Source organism: Lampetra planeri, chromosome 50, assembly GCF_965212315.1.
Source record: "Lampetra planeri chromosome 50, kcLamPlan1.2.h2, whole genome shotgun sequence".
Taxonomy (NCBI): Eukaryota; Metazoa; Chordata; class Hyperoartia; order Petromyzontiformes; family Petromyzontidae; genus Lampetra; species Lampetra planeri.
The window spans coordinates 1,158,456-1,185,808 of record NC_136156.1 but is presented as its reverse complement, the minus strand read 5'-3'; the positions used below and the strand labels follow the sequence as shown (position 1 = coordinate 1,185,808).

General features: G+C 50.2%; 1 protein-coding gene across 3 annotated transcripts; it reads right to left on the bottom strand.

Annotated features, from left to right (window-relative positions):
* Positions 1–622: 622 nt before the first annotated feature.
* Positions 623–27,353, bottom strand: LOC144734272 (glycerol kinase-like). 3 transcript variants are annotated; one of them, XM_078616405.1, is made up of 20 exons: positions 27,102–27,353; positions 21,475–21,548; positions 20,696–20,802; positions 19,023–19,100; positions 17,733–17,812; positions 17,465–17,602; positions 16,443–16,552; positions 12,957–13,023; positions 12,020–12,055; positions 11,664–11,731; positions 10,254–10,296; positions 9,576–9,656; positions 8,665–8,743; positions 7,940–8,036; positions 7,037–7,121; positions 6,521–6,641; positions 5,946–6,089; positions 5,043–5,129; positions 3,248–3,334; positions 623–765 (listed from the first exon to the last, which is right to left on the bottom strand). In XM_078616405.1, exons 1-20 carry the CDS (start codon positions 27,177–27,179, stop codon positions 752–754), a joined length of 1,674 nt encoding a protein of 557 aa, XP_078472531.1. In that variant the 5' UTR covers positions 27,180–27,353; the 3' UTR covers positions 623–751. The 3 variants fall into 3 exon arrangements, with proteins under 3 accessions (XP_078472531.1, XP_078472533.1, XP_078472532.1); XM_078616406.1 differs by lacking the exon at positions 3,248–3,334 and adding an exon at positions 2,574–2,669 and having other exon boundaries at positions 679–765; XM_078616407.1 differs by lacking the exon at positions 3,248–3,334.

Genomic DNA, 27,353 nt, shown 5'->3' with positions numbered 1-27,353 from the left:
AAAGTGTGTGGGCACCATGCCTAAACCGTGGCAATTGCGCAACTTTGGCAGAAAACCGATTCGGACAACTTTGTGGAATGAGAGAAATTACGGATTTTTTCAGCGATGCTGTCATGTCCACAAGCAGTCCTCGCCTCAGATCGACAGTGATGATGGAGGGTCACAACTTCGGTATAAATTAATGGGCTGCCAAAGTAATAGTAGACTTTACAAAACGTTTAAATAACAAGAGCTAAAATAACTTTTTTTTAAGCAAGACAAACCGTGTCGATGAGCTAGTTTTTAAATGACGTGTCAAAAAAGGAAGGCTCGAATACTGAAATTTCTGTGAAAACATTTGACACTTTCACGGCCAATTCCAATTTCGTTCCGAGGCCCACAATGCACGTTTACACATTGTTGTGTTTAGTTTGTTGTCCTTTCCCCGCACCTCCGATTAGCACGGTTGGCTACGTACGGTGAGAAAGACGTTCAACATGCATACGTCTCCCGAGACTGAATTTTCAATTTAAACAATGCAGTTCAGTTCCACATGAGAGGAGTGCATCGGTAGAATTTGACAGTTGGTGAAATGTGATCGATACTGTGACTGCAACACCGCCACCTCAGAAAGTAAGGTGTACAGTACAGTACTTAAAGTAGCATTTTCAAGACTTCAGGATTGCTAACATGATCAATATAATTTGTTATATCCTTATTAATTCAAATTTTCTTGTCGTTACCAGCCATTAGACTTCACAATCTTCTTTCCTCAGTTGCGTAAGCCTGTACAAACACACACAAACACACACACGCACAAACACACACACACAAACACACACACACGCACATGATTCAGCTGTTGCCGTCACGGTGGAGCCATCTTGTGTCATGGCGCTTAGTGTTTTAGGAAGTTACATTTTCTGACAAGGTTCGGAGACATCACCACACGTGTAGGAAATTATTATTTCAACATACAAGTGCGTAGCAATTGCACAAGAGGAACTCGTGTTTCAGAACTGTATTCCGTTCGTAACGGCAGTAAAATGTCCAAGATGTATATGGGTTTAAATATATTACTTAACAAAGTATTGGAACACCGGCACAATCCTACACTATTTACATCACAGGCACAATCGTGGCCAATTACTCAAAATGTAACCCTTAGTGTAGCACCCTCGATTCAAGACGCCAGTGTGCAGCTCATGACGCACGGTGTCGCGAAAACTTTAAGCAACTCAAAAACCCAAGTTCCTCTTTGCCGTGCCCCGGGACAGTCAATGGTTACAAGGAAATGTGTCTGCCTAAAGTGAGTAACAGAGGAGACAACACACAGCAGAGACAGAGGAGCGAAGACGACAGACGTAAGGGGCTGTTGTTGTGTGTAGCGTTGTGTGTAGCGTTGTGTGTGTAAATCATTTCCCCCGTGCGTGACACATACCCATACAAGGCTTTGGAGAGAGGGCGACACTTTGTACCCAGTACAAGGCATGTTACCCAGCAAACGTGCAACGTTGAGTCAACGTTGCACGTTTGCTGGCCAAGCGGACGCAACAGTGGCAAGGGGCGTAGGGGTTAGAGGCAAGAGCGGGATAGAACGCACGCTCGCAGCAAGCGATAGCAGCCGGAGGCCAAGCCAGCGGGCGACCGTTTCCTTATTTGTATTTATACAAACATCGCAGACAGGGTCATCATCCATACATGTATCATCCACAATGAAAGAATTATAATGAGACACCACTCTGGGACGGTTATCATAAGCGACATCTTCAATGAGGAACCGAGCTGGCAATTCACTGCAATTTGCGGCCTGTAGTTGTTTCGGGGACAATCAATGTTGTGCTGCATATACGCCGGTTTTAATCACTTTCGGATTGGTCAATAAAACGAGAACAATACCGCCCTCATAGCTGCTCTGTAGACTGTTGGGACAAGTGCAGTTAGCGAGCGCCTATGGAGACCGGCACGTGGCTCGATTGGGTGGTGCGTGGCCAGCACCACGGCCAGACAGCCTTCGTCATCCCCAGTAGCGATGTTTACCCACTGCCGTCGGCACTGCTCATTTATGGCCGAGCTGACATAGGAGAGACCCAGGCCGGGTTCTGATATCACTCGCCACGCCGCTGGGCTTCTTAGCGCAGCTGCCCACTATTACACTACACACGCTCGGTCGTGTGATGACGTTACCCCCTCTAAACCTCCACGTGCCCTCCAGGGGGTTGGCGACACGCGTCGAGATGTGAGGGTCCTACGTGTCCTCCGACAACTCTGGCAAAATTAATTCAAACGCTTCTGTTTCCGCGCTGTTGAAATTAAACTAAAAAAAATCGCTGAAGATTTTTTGAATTCAGTTTTTTGGCACACCCTACCAATCAAACATGCAGTTCAAACTGCAGCCCAACCGTAAATCTTTAACAGCGGATGATAACCGTACAGATATCCTGTATGTCAATTTGCGCATGTGCATATTGTACGCGTGCGTGCATGTTCGCATACAATGCTCATATCACACAGACATATAGAGGTACGTGCACATATATTGAGCGAAAGGGAAGGAAATGTATTATAGGAAGTGTTTATTGTGCTAAATCCACCGTTGGCCTGCTCTATTTATCACACGGGCTGCTGCCACCTCGCCGCTGCAGTCTGTTCCACCCCGCCATGCCGTCGTGGACAGGGTGCGAGTTGTACTGTGCCCAAAGCACACCCACAATGCACGGCAAGAATTAAAAAGTTAATATCTCCCGCAAATCGTTCCAATTGGGAAAATACGAAGGGGCCGGCGAATCGACCGAACGCAGGACCCTCCCAAGAAAGTGAGGCTTTCTTGGGTAAAGGAATTTACATTTTCAAACAGTTATTAAAATATCTACCACTAGAGCACTATAAAGGACTCCTCACGTCCACGCAGGGACCTGCCACTATCTCACTGCAGAATAATGTAGATTATTTTTTACTACTAATACGCTAGAAATCTAATAACCGTATTCTCTAGATTATAACACTTTTCCCACTGTACAGGCGTCAAGTCTTAGTTTGGTCGTATTTATTTATTAGGTGGGCCCCGTGCATCTTCACACTCCCAGGTGGGGTCAATGCACACATCCTTCCTTCTGGGTGCAAGAGAATGCAGACCTCGGCATCATCGCGCAACACAAGACGCGCAAGGTTAGGGGTGGCTCATGCAAAGGGGATTGGGTTAATGAAGACACCCCCCCCTCCCTCCGTTCGAAGCAGCACGCTGCGGCAAGCCCGGGAGAAAACTAACCTGAGATGTAGCGTGCTCCAATAAGCATTATCATACTGCCCAGAATATAAGACCCCAGGGGGATGCTCGTAAACATGTTAAGCTCTTCTGTGTGGCCGAGCCGGCGTATTGGGAGCAGGGGTTGGTACGACAGAGAGAGGGAGGGGGAGGAGGGGGGGAAAATTGCGCGGATCAACGTCAGGAAATCGACGTGTTAGCAAAATCAAGCTCATCGACGGCACGCTAGCGCCGTCCCGTCGTGCACCGCACGGGAGGTGTCCCCTTCGCACGCGCGCGTGGGATTCGGTGAAATCCGCCAGATTGAGATTTGAGGTTCCCACCCCGCCCCCCCCGGCCGTATTTGCAGGGTCAGCGCGACGGCAACGTTTACGGCCGTAGCTCTCCAACGTGCTCTCGGGTCACGCCCGGATGTCGGTGGGCGCGATGTGCCCGCTCGTCGCTTTTATTCAAGTAGCCTCCCGGCTTCCCTGCACGTGCAGCGAAACGCGCCGTGCCGAACTACACGCGCGGTTAGAACCGGGCAACGCATCGGAGAAAGCCGCCGCAAGCACGGCCGCCAACGCCGGCGAAGGTCGCCAACCTTGACAAGGCCTCGGGGGAGGGGACTCGGCTGGCCATGGTGCTTCAGCCAATCGCGTTCAATCAGAGCGGGAAAGCACATGCGGAGTAGTTGGCCATCGCCTGCCACCCACAGGCGCAATACGCCTTTACGCGAGGTTAGTAGCGATTCCGATGCTCATTGGTTAACATCACTAAACCGCCTGCTTAACCCGATTCTGATTCTGTTCCGATGACGCACGTGTACGTACCGAGCCTCCCCCGGAGGGCGTGTGGCACAGTCTGGCACCAGCCTATCAGAATGCGGTCGTGTCGCTACGGTTCTCTGCGGCGAGTACAATGTCGACGGTGCTACGCCACTCTCTCAATAAAATTAGCGTCGTCTCCAATTTCACTCCGCATTGTGGTAATGGCGCCATGTGATGAGACCAGATGTGCTCACAGAAAAACGGTGCATCGCCTGGGAAGGTGATAATGTAGAACTAGTTCTGAGAGCACTTCTAAGTGTGGCCTCTTATACAAACACAACAAATATTTTTTTTCTATTTTCCCTTGTGGATAGATGTCCATTACATGGCAGCCAAAATGAAAAAAAAATTGTTCAAAGCTCAGAGCTGTAATTTTTGCAAATGTAAGTGAACCACCAAGTCTGTTGTTTTGTTTAGGCAAAAGTGCCCATCACCTGGATTCGAATCCAGGGCCTTAGTGGCAGCAGCTCAGCACTGCGACTTTAAATGACCCGGTCACCTCCAATTTTAGGCAATCAGTTTAACCCAAGACTCTGATATCGCATTCGGGCACACGCCTATACACTGCACATATATCTGCATTCACAAACGCATAAACTTGTAGAGTCAACTCTCTGCTATCGTGGGCAGATTAACCGTACGTGTGAATATTAAGGAATAAAAAACGTGGTGTTGTTTCACGATCATCGGCGCCCTGTGTGCGGCGTGCCGGTCTTGGCCAAGCCGCTCCTCACTCGCGATCGATAACTTTAACCAACGATGAAACGGACGACGCATTCTACACGTTCACATGCCCTTTCTACGTCGCTAAATCAATAAATACATTTTTTGTTCCTATCCCATGTGTTGTGCTGTATCCATGCCACCCCTCCACACACCGCGCCCCCCCCTACAGAAACACTCGAGTGCTCAGTGCGTAGGCGTTACACACACATACGGACGGAGAGACACGCGTCGCGGCTCGAGAAGGGCAGGGATGTCAGCCTCACCGTTGCTGTTCATCGGAGGATCCCCGATCTCCCAGCCCATGGAGCACTGCACCGCTTTCTTCCAGCGCATGTATCGCACTTGGCTCTCTGCGAGAGGTGCAAAAGCTCATGACTACGTATCGCAAACAGATTCACGCCAGCGGATCCATGTTGTGAAGACAGCGTCCTTGGCCTTTAACATCCGGCAGTTCGGCAAAGCATTAATTCAAGCGAAACCTGACTCCGCTGATGAGACAATTAATGTAGAAACCGGTCCTGAGTCCAGAATTTTCCTGTACTGAAACCCTGAGGCCCAGAAGGCCGCGGGGCCAATGGGTTTTGTAAAGAATATTTCTCTTTTATGGGAACACACTTTGACTTGGCACCCTTGCAAAAGAAACCTGGCATCTCAATGTGCCCTCACCTACTTCTAAATAACAGACATGAATCAACAAAGTGACATGGGGTTTCTTTGTCTCCCCAGTGCTGATGTTTGCACACCACACCAGGTACTCATTTAAGGCCGAGTCAAACTAGGGGAGATCCAGGACCAGTTCAGTTATTATCACCGACGTTGGCCATTAACAGGAATGAAACTCGGGTTGCCGAATTAGTAGCGCAGGCCACCAACCACTACCGCTCCGCCCGCACAGAGAGGCAAAGATCTCCAATATAGCCTTTAACAGACTGTTGGGGCAAGTACTGTTTGCAAGAGCGTTTGTCTCCCCAGTGGTGATGTTTACACACCGCACCAGGTGCTCATTTCAGGCCGAGTCGACCTAGGGGAGGGATCAGGACCACTTCAGATATTCGATGTTGGCCACGAGCGGGGATCGCACTCGGGTCGCCGGCTTCGTAGCGCAGCGTGCTAACTCGCTACACCACCGCTCCCTCCTAGACACGCTCGCTCACACGCTCGCTCACCCTCGGTGTTGATCTGCGGCTCGAAGCGCTCCACAGTGACGGCCGTGAGGTCATCTGCCTCCAGGCTCCACACCCCCACGCCCTCCGCTGAGCCGGCCGCCATCGCCGCGCCCAGCGCCGTCGTCTCCGGCATCGTCGGGCGAACTGCACCGGTGATGATAATAGTAGGAAGCCACTGGAGCTATGCACTTTTAAATCCAGAATGAAAACGAATTTCTTTAGAACTGTTCATCGTGTTTAGTTTGTTGTCCTTCCCCCGCATGTCCGATTATCGTAGTTGGCTAAAGTGCGAAAGAAGTTCAATGTACATATATACATGACGATAATGATGGGAAAAATAACAATAACAGAAAATCACGTGCACGTCTGCGTTCTGGAAAGCGCCCTCCAACAGGCATTTCTCCTCGGAAGTCCTAAATTAGCGACGACACCGGCGGCACTTGCGCCGGCCGTGCAGCGAGCGGGATGTCCGCACGCCGCCGTGAGACAATGGGGCTCGGGAAAGTGGCTCTCTATGCATGTTGAGTCGAGGGGTTGTGGGATTGTGGGGAGGGGGTGGAGTTGCGTAACCGCACCGACAGGGATGCTCAGGATGTCGGCCTGCAGCTGCATGAGCACGCGGTTCACCGTCATCCCACCGTCCACCTGCAGCGCTGTCAGAACGTAGCCGCTGTCCTGGTTCATGGCGTCTATGAGCTGCGGGGGGGGGGGGGGGCAAGCGGGCGGGGGGTGGTGAGACGGCGTCGAGACCGTACGGCGCGAGCGGCCGTGTTGGCTGTACGTACGTACGTTGAACATTTTCTTACATCTCGATTGAAAACTCATTTCTTTAGGAGCTCGCTGCTGTTTGGGATTAGTTTGTTGTCCTTCTCCCACACCTCAGATTATGAGCACGGTTGGCTATGTACGGTGCAAAACAAGTTCAACATACACACACAACTACATACGCATTTTCCTCGTTTGTGAACCGCACAGGCCTCGCTGGAGAAACGATCCGTGGGCAGGACTATTCCTCACGACATTTATTTACACTCTACTATGTTTCATCGACTGTCGCTCTCTCCAATCGAGGAGACGCTGCGCTCTCTCACCTCTCGCGTCTGGAAGCAGATGGCCTCGAGGGCGGCGAAGGCGATGTGGGACTTGTTCGTGAACTGCGTGAGGCCGCAGATGATTCTGCGAAGATAACGGCAGCAAGGGATCCACGACGGGGTCACGCGGCGACCAGCATCGCGGAAGCATGGTCAACAAAACCCCGTGATCTACGTGGCATAGGGAGGCCTTCATCTGGCAGTGGATTGACAAAGGACTGTAAATTATGACACGTGGCCAAAGTAAGACAAATGTTGCACATAGAAGAACACAAGACGACGATGATGATGATGCAGGCAGTGATGAGAAAGAAACTGGCACTATTTGGACACATGTGAAGTAGGATGGACAATAACAGAAACATTTTAAGTGTGTTGTTGTTGTTCGGGGAAAAAAGGAAGGAACCGGAAAGAGAGGAAGACCTAAAAGAGAATGGCTTGCTGACGACATTGTAAGAGATTGGTGCCAGAGCGATGTGGCCACTACTTGAGCCATATTGGCACAACAGAGGAAAGTGGAAACAAATGACGAAATGTGCAGTAGACACCTACTAGGGGCTATCTGCCCGTGGAGCGTGACGACTCTCCTGTCGCTACTCCTATCTGTTAGAGGTACCGAGCCAGAGGTGGGTGTATAACTATGGTTAATGGATGCAAATGACACATTACTAATGTTGAATTTTACATGGCCAACGGAGCGACCAAAATGGGACCAACGAAACCCAAGAAAAAAACAGAGTACCAACACCCTAGTTAAAAACAATCATACAAAAAGCTACATCTTGAATAAATTAGCGCGCTAAATCTTGGTACGTTCATCGAATCGGTGGGGCGTGGTGGACTGGGGTGGCGAGGGGGGTGAGGCTGGGGAGGGGGGTGCAGAGTGACGTGCGCAGCGCTCACCCGCGAGCGCTGGGTTCCCAGTAGGGCGCGTACAGCCCGGAGAACGCCGGAACAAAATAGCATCCGTACGACGTCCCCGCGAGCTGCGCCATCTTCTCTGTTTGGGGCGAGAGACAAGAGGAGCGGCAGGGCGCGGTGAGAGCCGTCGCCAAACCACGCACATAGCGCATCATCGCCTTGGTTACGCGCCAATGGTTTTCAAGTTGTTGTTGTTGTTGCGTACAAACTGTGCTCGTTCATCAGTCGATCAAAAGTTGAAATCAAGTCAAACTGCCTCATTACGAGCACGCGGGGCGACACTCGTCTCCAAAGGTGGCTAGGAGACAACAGTGGAAATTCCACATTCCTATGACAGGGACAGGCATAACAAACAGAGACACGACAAATTTTATATACGTACATAAAAATTAGCACTACGATCGGTAACCGTTATATATCTTTTTTTTATTGGTGTTCATTTCATGGGACAACTGCTCATTATCTCTTTCATCATTGAAATTTATTGGGTTTCATTTTACTGGCCTCAGGTTTGGATTGGCCGATCCAATCCTCCAATAAATATTTGACCTCCCGACCTTCCCAATGGCCAAGCCTTGTGCTTGGGACACCACCCACCACCTTGACGAGATTATATCATTTCTATTTTTAACCCCCCCCCCCATAAATCCTTTCGTTTTACAGTTACGGCAGGTCAGAGGTCAAAGGTTCAGGGTCCAGTCCCTCACCGATGTCTGCGGCGGTCTGTATGATGCCCAGGTTGTCTCGCAGCCACGAAACCATCGCTCCGGCGATCGCCACCGATCCCTGGGCGGAAATAAACGCACGCACGCGCGCGTCAAGGCACTGTGCAGCATCAGGCTCACACAGGGTTGCCGCCACCTTATCCTGGCGAGCCGTTCCTGGGAAATCTTCAAGTCTTCCGGAAATAAATTCAAAAGGTATCGATTTAGTTTGTCAGTTGCGTAATAACAAAACACGCCACTCGTGGCAATTGCAGCCATGGTACGGGCGGAGAGCTCCCTGCTTCTCAACCGGACTGCGGCGGTAATCCGTCTCGGCCGCTGAATCGTCGCGAATGTCGGTGTTTTGCACAAATACACTTTCTTTTCAAATCTCTATTTCATACAAAATATAATTCTGACGGCTGACGCCCATTGCCTTGGTATATTTGTAGTTTTTACTTCGGTTCTGAAGACGATGCCTTTACAGGCAGTTCTCCCCTCTCTGTAACTGCGCGCAATCCTTCTTCCCCCTGATAAGTTTCCTGTTTATTTTTATATTCGCGAGGACACGGAGAAACTGAGGTTGCAGAGGGAGAAAGTGCGGATTTTTTCATGACCAGGTAAGGGCCACCAAGCTATATACAGCTCAGAAGCGACCTGGCCACCACGAATGACAGCCCAACCACGTGGCTTAGCACGTGGAAAATTGATGGCAGTCAACTGCTCTAAAGCAGTGTTCTTCACTTATTTCAGAGGGGGCGGGGGGGGGGTCCACTTTCGACGACAAGACATCATCTGTGCGAGGACCGCCACACATTTTGAAAGCGTCGGGGTTTGACGGCACGCCAGGGTGCGTCGGGGGCCGCCAGATGACAGAGAGCCGTGCGAGGGGGGGGTGGAACTGCGTGCGTTACCTCCAGAGCGTAGTACGTGGGCTTGTCCCGTCCCAGCTTGTAGGCCACGGTCGTCAACAGGCCGTGTTCCGAGAGCACCGGCTGGCCAAGGGGAATTGCAGACGACGCGGTGAGCCTTCCGCAGTGAATCGCGGGGACCCGTGACATTGTCGCAGTAACGCAAGGCTAATACGTTGCTTTTTCAGTCCTTTGCAGTTGTGTTTCCTTGCCTCAATCATAAGGTCTGCATAGGATTTTTTAAGCGGAGTGTCGTTTAATTTGGCTCGCAGCAACGAGTAAACTTACATTTAAACGTGGCCCATCATAGATTTTAATAAAGGTTCATTTATTTTAGCTTAAGGTGTACGAAACAATCAAGGGTAGTCTCAGGCATGTGCTTTATCACTTTACTGTACATCCCTCTGCTCTTCTGATTAGATGCCCATCTCTTATAGCTCTTCTCTATATATCGTCCTCCCTCCATTCTTTCTAGATTTGAAGCTTTCGTGACTGCAAGGATTCATACGCTTAGGTTTTATCGGTAAAGTTTTTAAAAGTTTTTTACCTACGTGACTTTACCGAAAAAACCTAAGAGTATCCCTCCATTCTCTTTCATTCACGGCACGCTTTAGGCGACGTCGCTGCCGGCGGAATTTTAAAACAAAAATAAAAGCCCAAAGCAGAGTGTGCGCATCTCACCTTTGTCCCCGTGTTATGCAAAAGGAAACAGCCCGTTCCGTACCTAAAGGCAAAACAACAATCATCCATTACGCACATCAGTAGAATGCCCTCATCATTCATAACATTCTTCCTTTTATCACAGCGACACTGAAGATGCATCGAGATAAACACGAGTGGGCTCGTGATGATCTCCAGGCACTGTGAAACACGCCTTTGAATTTGTACCGAGTTTAATTCTCGAGTTTGGCTGCAAGAATCGTATTTGAACGTGTTCAAAGAGAATAGGCTTAACCCCTTCCACCAAATTGATTGATGTGATTGGCCTACACCAGAGACAGCCTCCTTAATGGCCTTGTCTCAACGGTATTAGACCAGAGAATGTCAAAAGGAAAAGAGCACAAAGGCATTGCAAATTTGAAAAATTAATAGCCCCATTTAAAGCTTTCGTGACTGCAGGGATTCATCTTCTTGGTTCTTTCGGTAAAGTCACGTAGAAGGGAAATAATAAAAGAATACAAATAAAACATAATAAAATACAATTCTCACGACGTTCGGCCACAACGCAAGCAGCTGTCTTTCCGACAGACCTGTTCTTCACCCGAGGACGGCTGCTTGCGTTGTGGCCGGAACGTCGTGAGAATTGTATTTTATTATGTTTTATTTTTATTATTTTATTATTTCCCTTTACATGACTTTACCGAAAGAACCAAGAAGATTAATAGCCCGTTTAATATATATATTTAGACAACGATTCCCCATGTAGTCTTTAACAGACTGTTGGGGCAAGTTCTGTAAATGAGCACCTATTGAAGGCCAGCACGGCACACGAGGGGATGGGTGGCCAGCACCACGCCCAGCGGCCTTAGTCTCCACGGTGGCGATTTTTACACACTGCACCAGGTACTCATTTGAGGCCGAGTCGACCTAGGGGAGGCCCAGGAGCAGTTCAGATAATCGTCACTGGTGTTGGTGGCTGTGAGTGGGAATCGAACTCATGTCACATGGGTTCGTAGCCCAGGGCATGAGCCGCTGCACCATCGCTCCTACATATTGTACTTAGGTAGAAATTATTGTACACCGTACGTGGCCAACCGTGGCTAACCGTACATATACAGAAGTACATTTCTGCTTCTGTTTAATCAGTATATAAGTTTGGTTTCAAAAATATTTCTTCGCAACAGCATGATCTAATGGGGCAGCCGTCTAAGCTAAGTGAGAGTAGTTTTCCACAATCACTGACCATCACGGCTCATCCGCTTCAGTCCCCCCCGCGCGCGCCCCAAGGGAGGGGCACTTCAGGAGGCGACCGGAGACCTCCGACGGACGAGCGCTCGCCGCACGCGCGTCGTCCGAGACGGAGGAGCGCACGCACACACACACACACACACTCGCACGCACGCACACACACACACACACGCACACGCTCACGTGTTTTTGGCTTGTCCGTCGCTCAGGCACATCTGTCCAACCAGCGCTGCGGATTGGTCACCCAGGCACTGCGCACGCAAAAAAAAAAAAACGCAGAAAAATATTTAAAATCGCCCAATTTAAAACGAAGGCCAACGGGCGTGGTGGTGGCCACCCACCCCGCTCATGTGCCGTGCTAGTTCTACATACGCAAGTTGAACTTCTTCCACGCCGTACGTCGCCAACCGTGCTACGAACGATGCCACATCAGCACCCACTGCCGACGCGGCACCGCCACGCAATTGTGTCGCGTCGAAGGACGTTGGACGAGAACACGAGGCTTACAACACAACGCCGTTCCAGTGCAGGATGCTCACCCCAGATATGGGCAGTCCGCTGAGAGGGCCAGATTTCTGAAACACAAATTAATCGCCGCATTAGGGAACGATTTAACAATCAATTTGCCGTCCAGCAAAAGCGAACGGATGCGGTGCACAAATGTGATTGTGAAACACAAATCACGGAGCAACAGCACTTTTACAAATGCAAACTTACTGTGGTCGGATCGAGTTTCTAGAGCCAAATTTGTGCATGCGTGCCGCAGAGGGAAATAAATGGACAAAAAAGCTTGCTTATCCAAGAGATCATCATCATCATCGACATCATCATCACGAACCAGCATCACCTCTCATCAACGTAGCTGCATTTTCAAAACTATCCGAAAAGCTCCCCCCGTGTTTTGTTAACTTCAGCCAATAACTCAAATCGCAATTGGTCACGACGGTTTTACGGAGCAAGCAACCGCTTCACTGGGTTGGTGAATCGTCGCCACTCATGGCCGAGTTTGTTCACAGTGCAAGGCACGTTTGAAAAAACTGGGCCACACAACAATGCTGACACGCAAAACAAAGCAATATGCGTTACTGTGTTTGTGTATATATCCATGAAAATTTTATAGCGTTTTCCCATTTGCTGGCGCGCACACACGCACACAGTGAATGTTTTGACACGGTGCCAGCAATATTATTGGGCCAAGAAAAAGGGGGCTTCAGAACTAGTTAACCCGACGACCTTTAAAAGACTTCACACCAGCGCCGTAACCAAAAGTTGTAAACGTAAAAAAAATACCTGCGCTTATCGCCCTCGAAAGCCATTAAAGGGTCGCAAAACAAAAGCGCTCCGTTGTTATCTGCGAGTTCTACGCGAGAGGGCAAAGCAACACGGGGGGGGGGGGGGGGGGGGCTAGGAGGAGGGGGCAAGGAGAGGAAAGGGAGACGGAGACGGAGAAGACGAGACCGGTGGCGGCGTTCGTACCAGGAGGCCGTAGATTTCGGAGGAGCTGCGAACCTTGGGCAGGATGTCGCTGGGAATTTCAAAGAACCTGTGACACGGACGGAGGGGCGGAGGGGGACGACACCCAGCCAGTGAAGTGACACACACACATTCACACTGGCCAGATCGATGGCGGCCGGTGATGTCCGACAGACCCTCGTGTATACGCAACTCAATAGCCAAGAGAGCAGCAACCTCCATCGCTGTTTTGCACTCCGCCACCTCCCCTCCCCCCGCCCCTCACCTTCACAGACCCGCACTGACCAGCGTAGTGAAGTATGGTCAAATATCCCTCATGGCCCATAAGGCGTGGAGGGGGGGCGGGACCCCTCATTCGGCAGTGGATTTGTAAACAGGTTGCAGTTGTACGTGACTCGAGTGAAAACATCTTGCTTGCCGAGATGAGTGCCGTGACAGAAAAAAGGCGAAGCTCCCCCGTATAGCCTTAACAGATTGTTGGGCCAAGTGCTGTTAGCGAACACCTACAAAGGCCGGAACGGTACACGATGGGGTGGGTGACCAGCATTACGCCCGACCGCCTTCGCCTCCCCAGTACCTATGTTTACACACTGCACCAGGTACTTATTTTAGTCCGAGTCGACCTAGGGGAGGCCCAGAACCGGTTCAGATAATCATCACTGGTGTGCGACCGTGAGCGGGAATCGAACTCGGGTCGCCAGGTTTGTAGCGCAGTGCGCTAACCGCTACACCACCGCTCCCCTCGCACACACACACAGACAGACACACGTCCACCAACAGATCTGAGCCAGGGGTGGAAATGCCGCATCCGCCAAATCTCTCCTCACGGAACAACTGCTGTGGACCACTCACCAAGTGGCATTTCTGCACCTAGAGGGATGATGGGCTTGGGAGGACCATCGAGAACAAGATTTCAACACCCGTCAATTTCAATACCCACCGATTACGCTCTGGCCTTAAAATGAAAATATAAGAGGCGACGTTTCGGGCAATGGCCCTTGTCGTGGCCTATGAATCATGACCTGTACGAAGAGCTCGCTGCCACTTTGTGGGAAGCCAACAGTGGGACATAACGAGAATGGACTTTGTCCCAGAAACGAGGATTTTTATTGATACCGCTGCGAAATGGAAATCTGCACAACGCTTATTTCGCTTTGATTTCTTCGTTTCTCACTTAAATAAAAAAAAGACTTGGCAGTAAAAAAAAATATAACAATTAAAAAGTTGAAGCATTAACAGAATCATCATCATCATCATCATCCATTCAGCCTATGACCTACATCCCTTCCACTGCACACAAGTGCGTGGCTGAAGGGTGAACAAAGGTGAGTGTGTGGGGAGCAGGGCACTGGGGGTTCACGGGGCTGACGAGACGATTGTCATCATACTCTTAGTTCTTTTGGTAAAGTCACGTAGGCAAAAAAATGAAATAAAAAATAATAAAATAAAACAATGAAAATCACGACGTTTCGGAGGCAACACAAGTCTCCGTCATCAGGTGGGACCGTCACAGCCAGATTAGCTGCATCAAGTGAGGGAGAGATTCAAGATGTAGGCTCTTAAGTACCCCTGGCAAACTGCCCGGCGGGGCTCCCCCGCCCGTCCCTTCACGTCAAAACTAACGGCGAGTCGCATTCACGACGCGCGCTCAACGTACAAAACAACCCGCCACATCATTTGAAGGAGGACACAAAACCCACATTTGTTTTGTTTTATTTTGTGGACGGTTACCTACACATACCTAGCTAGACATTATAAAAAAAAGTTGGAAGAATGAACACGACGAGAAAAAACTGAGAAAAATGGACCGCTATGGTATGGTTATCAGATTAAGAGTATGTATCTATACTGGGGGAATCCGATTAGCTATGAAGCTCCTTTTTTTACGATGTCAAGTACAGGAAAAGAGGCACCGTCAGAAGAACGCCGCCAAACAGCAATGCAGCAAAAGCAATGGCAACGCGAGTGGAAAGTGAGAGGCCATGGACGCCGAGAGATAATTGGACTGACGGAGCTGAGATAGGAGGCACTGTGAAGGAGAGGAATGAGTGGACTGACGGAGCTGAGATAGGAGGCACTGTGAAGGAGAGGAATGAGTGGATTGACGGAGCTGAGATAGGAGGCACTGTGAAGGAGAGGATTGAGGTGACTGACGGAGCTGAGAGAGGAGGCACTGTGAAGGACAGGAATGAGTGGACTGACGGAGCTGAGAGAGGAGGCACTGTGAAGGAGAGGAATGAGTGAACTGACGGAGCTGAGATAGGAGGCACTGTGAAGGAGAGGAATGAGGTGACTGACGGAGCTGAGAGAGGAGGCACTGTGAAGGAGAGGAATGAGTGGATTGACGGAGCTGAGAGAGGAGGCACTGTGAAGGAGAGGAATGAGGTGACTGACGGAGCTGAGAGAGGAGGCACTGTGAAGGACAGGAATGAGTGGACTGACGGAGCTGAGAGAGGAGGCACTGTGAAGGAGAGGAATGAGTGGATTGACGGAGCTGAGATAGGAGGCACTGTGAAGGAGAGGAATGAGGTGACTGACGGAGCTGAGAGAGGAGGCACTGTGAAGGAGAGGAATGAGTGGACTGACGGAGCTGAGATAGGAGGCACTGTGAAGGAGAGGAATGAGTGGACTGACGGAGCTGAGATAGGAGGCACTGTGAAGGACAGGAATGAGTGGACTGATGGGAGCCGAGACGGAGAGCAATGACATGGAACGATGGTGTGGACCACACTCCTCCTCCGTATTCGTCAAATTAAGTCCCTTCCTCCAGTCAAGTCCAATTTACAAACCGGGTTGCCGACTACAGCCTTCAATTAAATCGACCTGGCTCTGGTTGTGCTATGTTTGTTTCATTGCGAGGGACAATACATTAGTTTTTTTCTACTGTCTTGTACAGGGTTGCTGAATGAAGTTTTGCACGAATGATGCGATATAACATTTAATTATTATGATGATTATTATTATTAAACATCCGCAACAGATGGGAAGCGACAATTGGCAGCTGTTGCTGCTGCTGCCAGATGTTTGTGGACCCAGCGGCCTTCGTAGAGAGGCTGGAAGAGACCTACGCTTTGCTGAGGTACAAACTTAGTTTATTAAGACTCTGAAGACTGATGTCGGCAGCACTAGGAGCAGCAGCACTTGCAGCACCTGCACTATCAATATCACGAACAGCATCAGCACTAGCAGCAGCACCAGCACTTACAGCAGCAAGAGCAGCAGCACGAGCCCAAGCAGCACTAGTACAAGCAGCAGCACTATCAGTAGGGGCATGAGCAACAGCACTTGCAACACGAACAGCAGCAGCAGTAGCACAAGTAGCAGCACATGTCGCAGCACTAGGCCTCGCGGCAGCACTAGCACCAGCACTAGGCCTAGCGGCGGCACTAGCACCAGCAGCACAAGTAGCGGCACTAGGCCTCGCGGCAGCACTAGCACCAGCAGCACCACGGGCACAAGCAGAAAGCGGCTCCACGAGCAGCAGCTCACCTGCACAGCTCGGGGTCCCACTCCTGCGTGTGGATGTTGAAGAGCATCGTGCGGCTGGCGTTGGTCACGTCGGTACAGTGCACCCCGCCGTGCTTGCCTCCCGTCAGATTCTGCCCAAGCGGAAGAGAGGTCAGCGGCAGGTCGGGGCGTCGCTCGACACGGGGCCCCCCTCGTGGCCCACCGCGCCGTGTGAGCTGCGTACTCGGTGGCTAGTCGCGTCTCACACTCGCTTGCGACGCGGGTCCCCAATCTACTGGTGGTGGACCGCATCCGTACTCTAAACTGTGAACTAAACTATTTTTTATTTTACCAGGTAAGGCCCACCTGAGCTGTATAACTCTTCATCAGAAGTGACCTGGCCACCAATGATAGCTTATCATCACGTAGAAACAGCAGTCAAAAACACTTAAAACGCGCAATGTTGATTCTAAATGTGGAGGGAAAAACCGGAGAAAATGTCACGCGACCATTGGGAGAGAGCCATGCAAACTACAAATGTACATGCTTCAGGGTCGGTATCGAACCCACGACCTCCTGCATACCAGGCAAGGTAGTTAACATCTCGTCACCACCGTGCCCAGGTAGCCAACCATCAGACTTGAATACACGGTGACATCTCGTGGGGAATAAACATGCAATGCATATCACGCAAACCCCAGGCATCCTCGCAGCAGCTTATGGATTAGCCATCGAACAAAGACTGTCGCTGCATCACGCGCTTTTAGATGCACTTTTGCGGCCATCTGGAACGTTCTTCTTTCCTATACGAGCAAGCAACTGAAGCTATGCACTCTTAAATCTAGATTAAAAAAAATTACGTATTTATAAGTGCTTTTTGTATTTAGTTTGTTGTCCTTCCCCGCACCTCCGGTGAGCCCAGCTAGCTACATACTGTACGAAAGAAGTTCACCATACATACGTATGTGCGTGTGCAGTATATAACTATGGATGATTTGCACCGGGCTCGAACCGCAAACCTCCGCACCGCACGGCCGCCGGGCCACCCGGCCGCGTCGACGTACCCAAATGAGCCACGAATCAACGGTGCCGAAAAGGGCTCGCCCCTCCGCCACGGCCAGCTTCACGGCGTCCGAGTTGTCGAGCAGCCAGCGCATCTTCACCGCGCTGAAGTATGTGCTGATCGGGAGGCCTGTTTTTTTCTGCACGACACAGGAGGCGTGGGGGCGCGTGCGAACCTCTCCATTAGCACGGCTGACAACGTACGGTGCGCAAAGAATTCAAGCACACGTGTGTGTACGTGCGCGAGTGAGTGCGTGCGTGCGCCCTCACCTTGTAAAAGTTTTTGTTTTGGCCGGGCGTGCATTTGATGAGCCTCTCCACTGTGGTCTGAGTGCGAAGGTCCAGCCATACTGTGCGTGCGACGGATCGTAAAGGGACAATTAACACAACGCCACTGGCAGATTAGGCAGCGGCAACACCAAATAAACAAGGCAGAACTCTCTGTAACCTGGGGCACAGATAAACAGATTTCTCCGAAACCTAACAGGCATGGTGTGGGCATTAATGTCTTTTTGTCCAAGTTTCAGAGGCTTAATGCTTCCACTTGCAAGACAAATGCAGGTAAATGCAAAACGGGAATGCGAGGAATTCACGATCCCCTCCCGATAGCCCATAAGAGTTAACAAATCAGTGGATTGGGTAAAAAAATATAAATATGTGCCGACATCGTAAGGGCTACGAGTCTGTAACAACCTCGGTGGTGGCGCACCGATTCGCACAATGTTCTGCAAAAACCCATGACCCAAGTTCACGTGCGGGCCGAGGGTAACATCAGTGGGAGAGTGATATCCGAACCTGGTCCGTTGGCCTGTCGTTCACTACGCCACAGCAAATAGTCGGGCGATGTACGGTCAAACAGCCCCCCCTTGACAGACGCGAGCTTGAAACAAATTGACGGGGGAAAATAAGCGGGCCCATCGCTAGCGGGGACGATGGACTGTGGCCGAAATAAAGCCGTCGAGTGGCAGCGCAAGGATGGAAACGAGCCCGAGAGAACACGTCCGCCGCGGAGATGGACCCACGAAATCAACTCGTGCGCAACACAGGTGGCTACACTGCAGGAGCGTGAGAGACGGTGACGGCTTGGGGAGGCCTTCATCCAGCAGTGAATAGACCACGGCGGACGAGGATGACGACGATGATGGAATAGTGCGCCACGTGTTACGATGGGCGATGATGGAGATGGTGACGGTGCCGGAGGAGTTGGCTGGGTTGTGAGAGCTTTATATAGGAAGTAAACCGATTGTTCCAATTGCAGAACAGCATATTTCATTAAATTGTGTGATCCATTTGGGTTCAGACACATACGATTGTCAGTCTTCTATTACTGTTGTAGAGTCATATTACATTTGATCTTCAGACGATTTAAAACACGCCTTCAAATTTGTTCCTCGTTGAATTCTTGAGTTTGGCCGGTTCGGAGTCGTATGTAAACTTGTTCAGACACCGAATAGAGTGTATTATAAAAAATATATTATTTGAACTTGTTCAAAATACGATGCCGGAGGAGCGGTGGGTGGTGGGGGACGCGTGCGGGGGAGGGGGGGACAGCGGCCGTACCGATGGCGTTGTGCAGCGGCTCTCCCGAGAGGCGGTCCCACACGATGGTCGTCTCCCGCTGGTTGCAGATCCCGATCGCTGCACAATTCACAAACACGGAGTTTCACAAACACGAAAGCGTTGCCAACACCTCTCCGAAGCGACGTTTTGGTTTTTTTTATTCTTCCATACTCAACTGTGCTTGTGTAACCGATTTAATTCCTGGATTTCCACCCTCCTCACCGCCCCCCGATTCTATCCTCGTTGTGGTATCGGCGTCGGCGACAAACACGCTCTGCGACATGACAACGTCACGCTCTTTGGCTCGAGCGATTACGCCCGGGTTGTATTTCTTTTTTCACCCAAAACGTCAAGCCGGTCGTGCTATCGGTGAACGTTTGTCAGCAGACGGCGAAGCCGCTCGGGGATCTCCCGCAGAGCACTTGTTGACCTTTCGTGTTGAAGAACGGCACACCAAAGCAAAGAATACGGCACACACAGTCAAATCCCTTCAAAATTACCTCTGCTGCATGCACAGTAAGGGGGCCAGAACTTTAAAAAAGGGAGCCAGAATTTTAACGAATGGCTTTTAATCAATGTCAGATTTGCATTGATGTAGAATTGCCCTAAAACACCAAGAAAGTTGTTTGCATGTGCTGTGCACAAACGAGCATTTGACGGCACTCATATCTCCATTGGTGCCTCCAAGACAGCAGTGGAATTTCAAACGTTTCTACTGAAGGCGCCAGTCAGTCTCTCGATAACACAGTACCACAGAGCTGTTTCTCATTTGTATCAATCCCCGATGGGCAACGGGCGAAAAAAGAACTCGTAACTTTCTAATCGTGGGTTTTGTAATCTAACCGCAACGTCAACCGGCCCAGATCGTGAACAGCTGTCCGAGCAGAAAACGGGGGGAACAATCACAATAGGGATTTACGGTTATTGAAACAGCGATGACATGGATGGGACGCGTAGACACCAAAGCCAAAACTTTTTATTCATTCACATTTCTGACGCGTTGTACGTCCCAACGACAACACACACACACACACGGGCCCCGCGGTACAGGACACACGCGTTCTTATTTACAGAGTTCATTGTTGGGATGTGACAGCGTTTGGCCGAGCTTGCCCGGAAGGGTTGGGAAAATAGAAGGCAGAGTGGGGAGGGCTAAGAGCTCCGCCACGTGCATTTAGATTATTTGGCAACGATACATTTTCACATGATAAGCTACTTTGTTGCGCTATCATTTGTGGCCAGGTGGCTTCTAAAAACAATAAGTTAATACCTCAGTGGGCTTTGCCCGTTAAGATAAAAAAAAATCTTAGTTTTACTTGCATATTTTTTTAAAGTGATTTGTGTACCTTTCCTGTACTTGCCACTGCTATTGTGTTTTTGCACTGTTTGTTCTCACGTTCTGACCCCGTGCCCCTATTGGAGACATCTGTGAAAAGGAGCTTCACAACGGCTCATTGGATTCCTCCTCCAGTCCAAATAAAGACCCTGGGGTTCTGATTCTGGCTGGGGCTGGGTTGACCCCACCGCGAGTATCAAGGTGAGCATCCTGGCGACACCAGACCCGGCAGGGGGGGGGGCGGTCTCTAACGTGTGACGGGCAGCATTCAAACCAGACTCGTCACGAATGGGGGCCCCCCCCCCCCCCGCCCCCCCGCCACGTCACGGAGACGAACCTTTGAGCAGGGAGATGTCGATGTCGAGCTGTCCCAGCTTTCTGCACGTCTGCTCGATGCACTCGTGCACCGAGGAGAGGAGCTGGTGAGGGTCCTGCTCCACCCACCTGTCACACACGGGCACACAAAGACAAAGATCCCCCCCCTCCCGTGTAGCCTTACACAGACTGTTGGGGCAAGTGCTAGTAGCGAGCAACACCTATGAAGGCCGGCACGGCACACGAGGGGGTGGGTGGCCAGCACCACGCCCGGCCGCTTTTGTATCCCCAGTGGTGATGTTTACTACACACCGCACCAGGTACTCGTTTAAAGCGGAGTCAACCTAGGCGAGACCCAGGACTGATTTCAGATAATCGTCACCGGTGTTGATCGTGAGCGGGAATCGAACTCGGATCGCCCAACATTGGAATGGTTGGCTACGTATAGTGCAAAAAACCGAAAGCACACGGGAGTTGTTAAGAGCGCATCGCAAAAAACAAAACCCCCACGCAAGTTGTAAAAGCGTTCCTGGCCGTGTGGTCCACGTATCAAAAGTAACAGCGGTTCATCCCACGAGCAAATGTTTGCATCCTATGCGGGGAGCTCCGGTTTCGTACTTGCAAAGATACACATTCAAAAAGGGCTTTAGGCAAACAAACCATGCACGATCCTATTTAATGCTGACATTATCCTTGGCAAGCCGATGATCACCCCCAACGTTACACTACGTATACACACAAGGGGTATAGAGGGAGGGAGACAAACAGCTCGCGTGCACAGCCTATGCGTTGCTCACTCACCCCTCTTTCGGGAAGATCTGCGTTATCTCCACTTGGTGGTGGCTCAAAAGCTCAGCAGTCTTCGCATTGAAAACCTGCAGAGACAGGAGAGAACACGAGTGCATCGTCATTCAAAGTGGATCCTCCAGTTCAAATTGTGACCTCGGCGATGGACTGACTAAATGGTACAAAAATGTTACTCGATGGAGTTGATGGGTCAAGTAGACTCCCAGCGTGGATTGATATTTGAAACCCTCCTGGCTGCAAGTTGCACGGTCTCGCTAATGCAGCCTCTGGATGAAATTCCAAATGTTAATCCATCCATTACCGCCTCCAATAACCAAGATAGTGTGTGTGTGTATGTATAGACAAAGCGTCTTTTGACAGAGGATGTTGCAAGTATTCTTTATGAAGGGAAATTGGATATATATTGGCATTGAAACGTAAAACCCAACAAACCAGACAAAAACATCGATGTTTTCCACTCGAGCTAAAACAACGCACTGCTGGATGAGGCCATGCCCACGCCGTTCGGAGGGGTGGGGGGGTTAATTGACCACATGGCCAGTGTCGGTCAGTAAGGAGGTGGGGCACATTAAATGTTTGGGAGTGCTTTTATGCTTTCAATCTGAGAAACAACTTTTGCCCACTATAAAAGGCAAATGTAAATGTGAATTATTAATCCGTGACCTAATTATTCCAGGAATGCTTCTGCCTCTGGGGAATAACTATGCAAATAAATCCACCATCTATATCAGTGTGCGCGCGTGCAAATGAACATGCGAGCCAATTTCACAACGGTCGCCTGCCCTGCCCTGCGCAGCATTACAAACAACAGTCTGCTGCTCTTAACAACACTACGTTTACACACAGCATTTGACACATCTGGCATGAACCCAAACGGCGAGGACAAAGTCCAAACAGGGTGGAACCTTTGCAGGGGTCAAACAACAATCCGGCCAAAGTCAGTTCATAATAATAAATGGGACGAGCTGGTAAGTGCGTACGTACATTGGACTTCTTTCGCACCGCAGTACGTAGCCAACCGTGCTAAAATCGGAGGTGCGGAGGAAGGACAAACTAAATACAAAAAGTAGTTCTAAAGAAGCGAGCTTGCAAAAGGATGGACGATGTCGATGTTCGCAACGACCCCACGACATTCACGTGACCCTCGTTTTCCACAGAGCCTGCCCACTCGGTGTAGATGCTCCAGTTCTAAATGTGACCTCGGCTATGGACTTGGCAGACACGCACGCACGCGCCGAACGATAAAGCTCTACCTCGTATCCACAATCGGAATCTTTATTTATACTGGAGGAATCCGAGGAGCTATAAAGCTCTTTTTTTCAAAAGATATCCACAGATCGGTGAAGGTCAGAAAGTAACAAGAACAACCAAGACAAAAACACGACAGGAATTTCATGGGACCTCCTTTGCCAGTACCAAAATAAACTAATAGGGTTTTTCCCCTTTTCTGGCAACAAAACTGACACCTTTTGCAAGGAATCATGTTTACATTAACCACAATACTTGCAGTCAAATGCAAACAAAAAACAATACTCTGATAATTTATGCATTGTCTTTGAAACTGATTGGTCCAATCAGTTTCAAAGACAATGCATAAATTATGCATAGTACGACAGGAATTGTTTTTGTTTTGCCATGGCACTTTGCTTATTTTTACACCTTGGCTGTGCGGCTCCCATAACGGCGAAGCCCCGAGACTGCTCGCTCGCACCTCCGGTGAAGGAAGGGCCTCCAACACAGAGCGGATCTTGCGAGCCCCCTCTAAAAAGCCAGTTTCTGCCTACTCCTCGGCGCGGACCAGACGTGTTGGAAGCAGTGGCAGACCCGCACTTTACCCCACCAGACCCGACTTGTGCAGCTGGGTGGACGACAAGAGGCTGGGGCATTAAAACATTTTGTTACCATTGCTTCAACTGCCGCGCCAGGAGATCGAACCGGTGGACATCTCTGTTGCAAGTGCGGTGTTTGCTAATCATTATACCCGTGGCAGCATTTTTGTACAAGTGAAAACTGCCTTCATTAAGGTCCCTTCGTGTCACTGTAAACATGGCCTGTACAACTTGCAAAGGGATTTCACAATCATCTACTGAGGCGTGTGTGTGTTTTTTTTCCTCTATTAAGTACTTCTTGCAAACACGAACGGTGCGAGTGGAATAATCCGTGAAAATGTGCCGATGATCCGTTGGCATGCGTGAGCACCTGCACAAATAACAAAAGCTCCACGCATTTGTCGAGAACACTGCCCCATAAAGGAATAAGTATAGGGTGCCCCCTTTCTTCCTAGCAGCGAGGTAGAGGCTGGAGAGACGAGTAAATGATAGCGGGAAGGACTGCACTACAATATACCATGTGGGGGGGGGGGGGGGGAGCACAACGATGGAAAATTAATTTTTTTCCGAAAAAAAACTCTTAAAATCACAATGTTATCAGGGCCCCACTGTACTGTGCAGTCTCCAACTATGGATAATTCTACCTCCATGGCCTCTCTCGGTATCTGATATGAAGGGGTATTGCCTAAAACGTCATCTATTATATATTGTTCTATTTAGCTCGGCGTTATTAACTGAATGTTCGTATTGTGAATGCTTACAAAAATAAACTCGACAGTCAGGAATGAGTCATTTATGTTACACAAGCACACGTGCTTTTGGGATGACACATTAATGTCAAGATTAAGGGGAAAGTTCGAACAAAATACACTGTTTGCACAGCGTGGGTAAAACATTACACACATCTTTAACATGTAATGGGTAAGCTGACCCTGCCTAAATTGCTGTGGCAAAGTCTAAAGTTGCCTAATCGAATGAGCGCTTTCAAAGCCTCGCTCAACAAGTTTGAGATGAGTCGTCTTTTTTTCTATGCACAGTATTACACAACAGCTTTTTTTAAAGCCCTTTATAATTATTGTTGTGTGGAGGCCAAAAACGCAATCGAAACAACACAAAAAACAATGCAGAATAGACAACGGTCCAGGCTGTTCATGTCATCATCAGTCATGGGCAATCCCCTGCTGCATGATGAGTGGGTCTCTCTAAAATCTATTGCCATGAGTGTCCTCTGACTTGACCTCGGCCTGAATCAATGCCTCGTGCCCGTCTCTATCACCAATCAGTTAGTGCATGAGATGAGCTCATTATAGAACAGTGGGATGATGGCTCATAAATGGGACCAGTCTGGACTGTAGAAAGAGGAAACTAACTCTTGTCAATCCATTCCCATGACACAATTGTGCCATCCCAGGGTTGTTCTTTGTGTGACCGTGTTTGCTGCTGCTAATTGTACGTCAGAGGTGGTGAACAGACTTCATTGTGCACGACACAAGAGCAAAAAATAAACCACACGCGACAATTCCACTGCACAGGCTGCGCTTGGCAAACTTCTACATCTATTTGGATGAATACAGAGTCGCACAAATGACGCGCAATGCAATACTTGCACGCGCAATAAAGTGAGCAATGCAATATTTGCATGCATAATACAAATTGTGCAACGCACTACTTGCATGCGCAATACAAAGTTTGTGCAATACACTCGCTGTTGCATACACAGGTGATTGGCAACTGGCTGACTGTATTTTTCAACAAACAAATCATGGCAATGCGTCGTTGGCTCATCAAAGTCCCAATAAGTTAACGACAGCCACACAAATTCACGCAACATACATTTGTGTTTGTGCTGCAGTAGTTAATGATCAGCAACATTGACACGGGGGAGGGAGATGAATAAGTGTGCATACCTCTAAACCCCTTATCAGTGCCCTTGATTATTAGACCAATTCAGACCTTATTGGTCACCCCGTGCCCCTTATAAACCTCAACGTTCGTCCTACAAAGTCCCATCACAGGGCAGAAGAAACACACACAGACTAAACACATGTTTTGTGCCCCTATTGAAACGGCCGTGCCCCGTATGGACCTGCAAACTCACGTTCCCTGTACAATGCTACGAGGTAGAACCCGTGTGGGTTGACACGCGTGGATGTGCAAACGAATCGTGTTGGACAGATACGCGTGGCACGTTCGTCATACACGAGCACACAGTCACCTTGGCCTGGCTTTTACTACATTTGTTTTCCCACGTTACTGACTGGGCACAAGAGATTTGCCGATCAGATTGATGGTTCTGTTTAAAAAAAGAAAATCACGCGTCTTCAATTCAATTGACCTGCACACGGTAGAGGCCCGGGGAAACTTATTTCAGTGATTGTATTACACTTCTTATGCTTTGCACTCGTTCGTTTGTATCGCTTTGTTGTGGTAACGGTCTTTACCCACCCCTACCTGGACATCCATGAAAGAGCTTCATAGCTCATCGGATTTCTCCAGGATAAATCAAGACATTGATCCAATTCTGAATTCACGTTAATAAGCGAGCTCAATTCCTGCGCTCATCTGACAGCAACTGCGTCGTGCGCAATCGCTCCTCTCCACTCGCGACTACCATGCCCCTGTTTGCTTGCTTTCTTTTACGAATCTTTGTCAATCCACTGCTGGATGAACGTCTCCCCACGCCGTCTTGGTAGCGGGGAAGGCGGGGGAGGGGGGGTTAGAGATCAGACCATACTTCACCGCAGGAAGGAATGCGTTGCTCTGGCAAGGCATGCGTTGCACTGGACCCGGTACAGATCGTCAACTCGGCCACTCAAGTCAGGATGTGTCCGGGAAATCAATGCGGGAGCAGGCGGCGTGGGTTCAGAGCCCAGCGCCCTAACCGCTGCGCCACCGCTCCACCACCACCCTCTCTCTCGGGTTGTGTCAATGAAATGCCCTCTCTAGCCCACGTGTGGACAACCATCATCCGTCGCTGTCCAATCGACGCGGTACCAACGGAATAACGCATTGGCGGACACATGAACCGAGACATACCCCACATGCATACGCACACAAAGACAAAGATCCCCCGTGTAGCCTCTAACAGACCATTGGGGCAAGTGCTATGTTGGCCGGCAATGGCGCACGCGGGGTTTTGGTGGCCAACACGACGCCCGGCCGCCTTTGTCTCCCCAGTGCGGATGTTTTACACACGGCGCCGCACCGGGCACTCAACCAAGGCGGAGCCAACAACCTCCCAGAGCCCCGGCACAGATTCAGATGTTGGCCGTGAGCGGGAACCGTATCGAGCCCGCCGGGTTTGCCCACGCAGCGCGCCAACCAATACGCCACCGCTCCCCCCACACACACACAACACCCCCGGCATTAGCAGGATAGAGCAACCAACCGGTTTGGCCGTCAATCCATTGCCCCACGCCCGATCCCACGACGCGCGTAACGTGCGGCATGCCGCCGCCGCCGCCGTGTGTACAGTGCTAAGGTCATGAGGCCGCGTTTTACTCGGAAGCACAACGGAGGCCGCCACCCTCGCCGCATGCCCCGACCGCGCACCCGGACGGGGTCAATCCACTGCTGGGACGGAGGCCTCCACCCCGAGCCGTGTCCACATCAATGCGTGTGCACATCGCGCGCACAACACGTGGCGACCAGAGGGCTCCATCACCCTTCCGTCATATCAGCAAAGCACCTTGGTGCAATGCTTTCAGAAAACAACACTTCATGATGATAACCGGTAGCTGGGGGAGCTTGCGGCTTGGTAGTCGTGGCCTGCAACAAAACAATCGCAATTACCAGAAATCGAGTCGAACTCGTTCCTTGATCCACGGCTCCCACCAGCGGACCCAGCTGCAGTCTGTCCGTCGCTGCCATTGTAATCAATCTGCGGAGCTGAAGGCCCACCCACCCAGCAGTTCCCGTAAGCTGCCCGCTCGGCGACCACCCAGCAACCCCCTCGACACCGGCGGCGAAGAGCGAGCAAAGTGGAGGCCGCCCGGGTCTCCGGCAGCCGCTTAATAGCGCAGGGCGCGGGGTGACATCAGCACT

Coding starts and splice junctions, on each gene's coding strand:
- LOC144734272 (XM_078616405.1), bottom strand. CDS start 27,179: ATGGCAGCGACGGACAGACTGCAGCTGGGTCCGCTGGTGGGAGCCGTG. Junction 17,813..19,022: donor GCCGCTGCACAACGCCATCG/GTACGGCCGCTG, acceptor TCGCACGCACAG/TATGGCTGGACCTTCGCACT. Junction 6,090..6,520: donor CATCCTGAGCATCCCTGTCG/GTGCGGTTACGC, acceptor TCACCGGTGCAG/TTCGCCCGACGATGCCGGAG.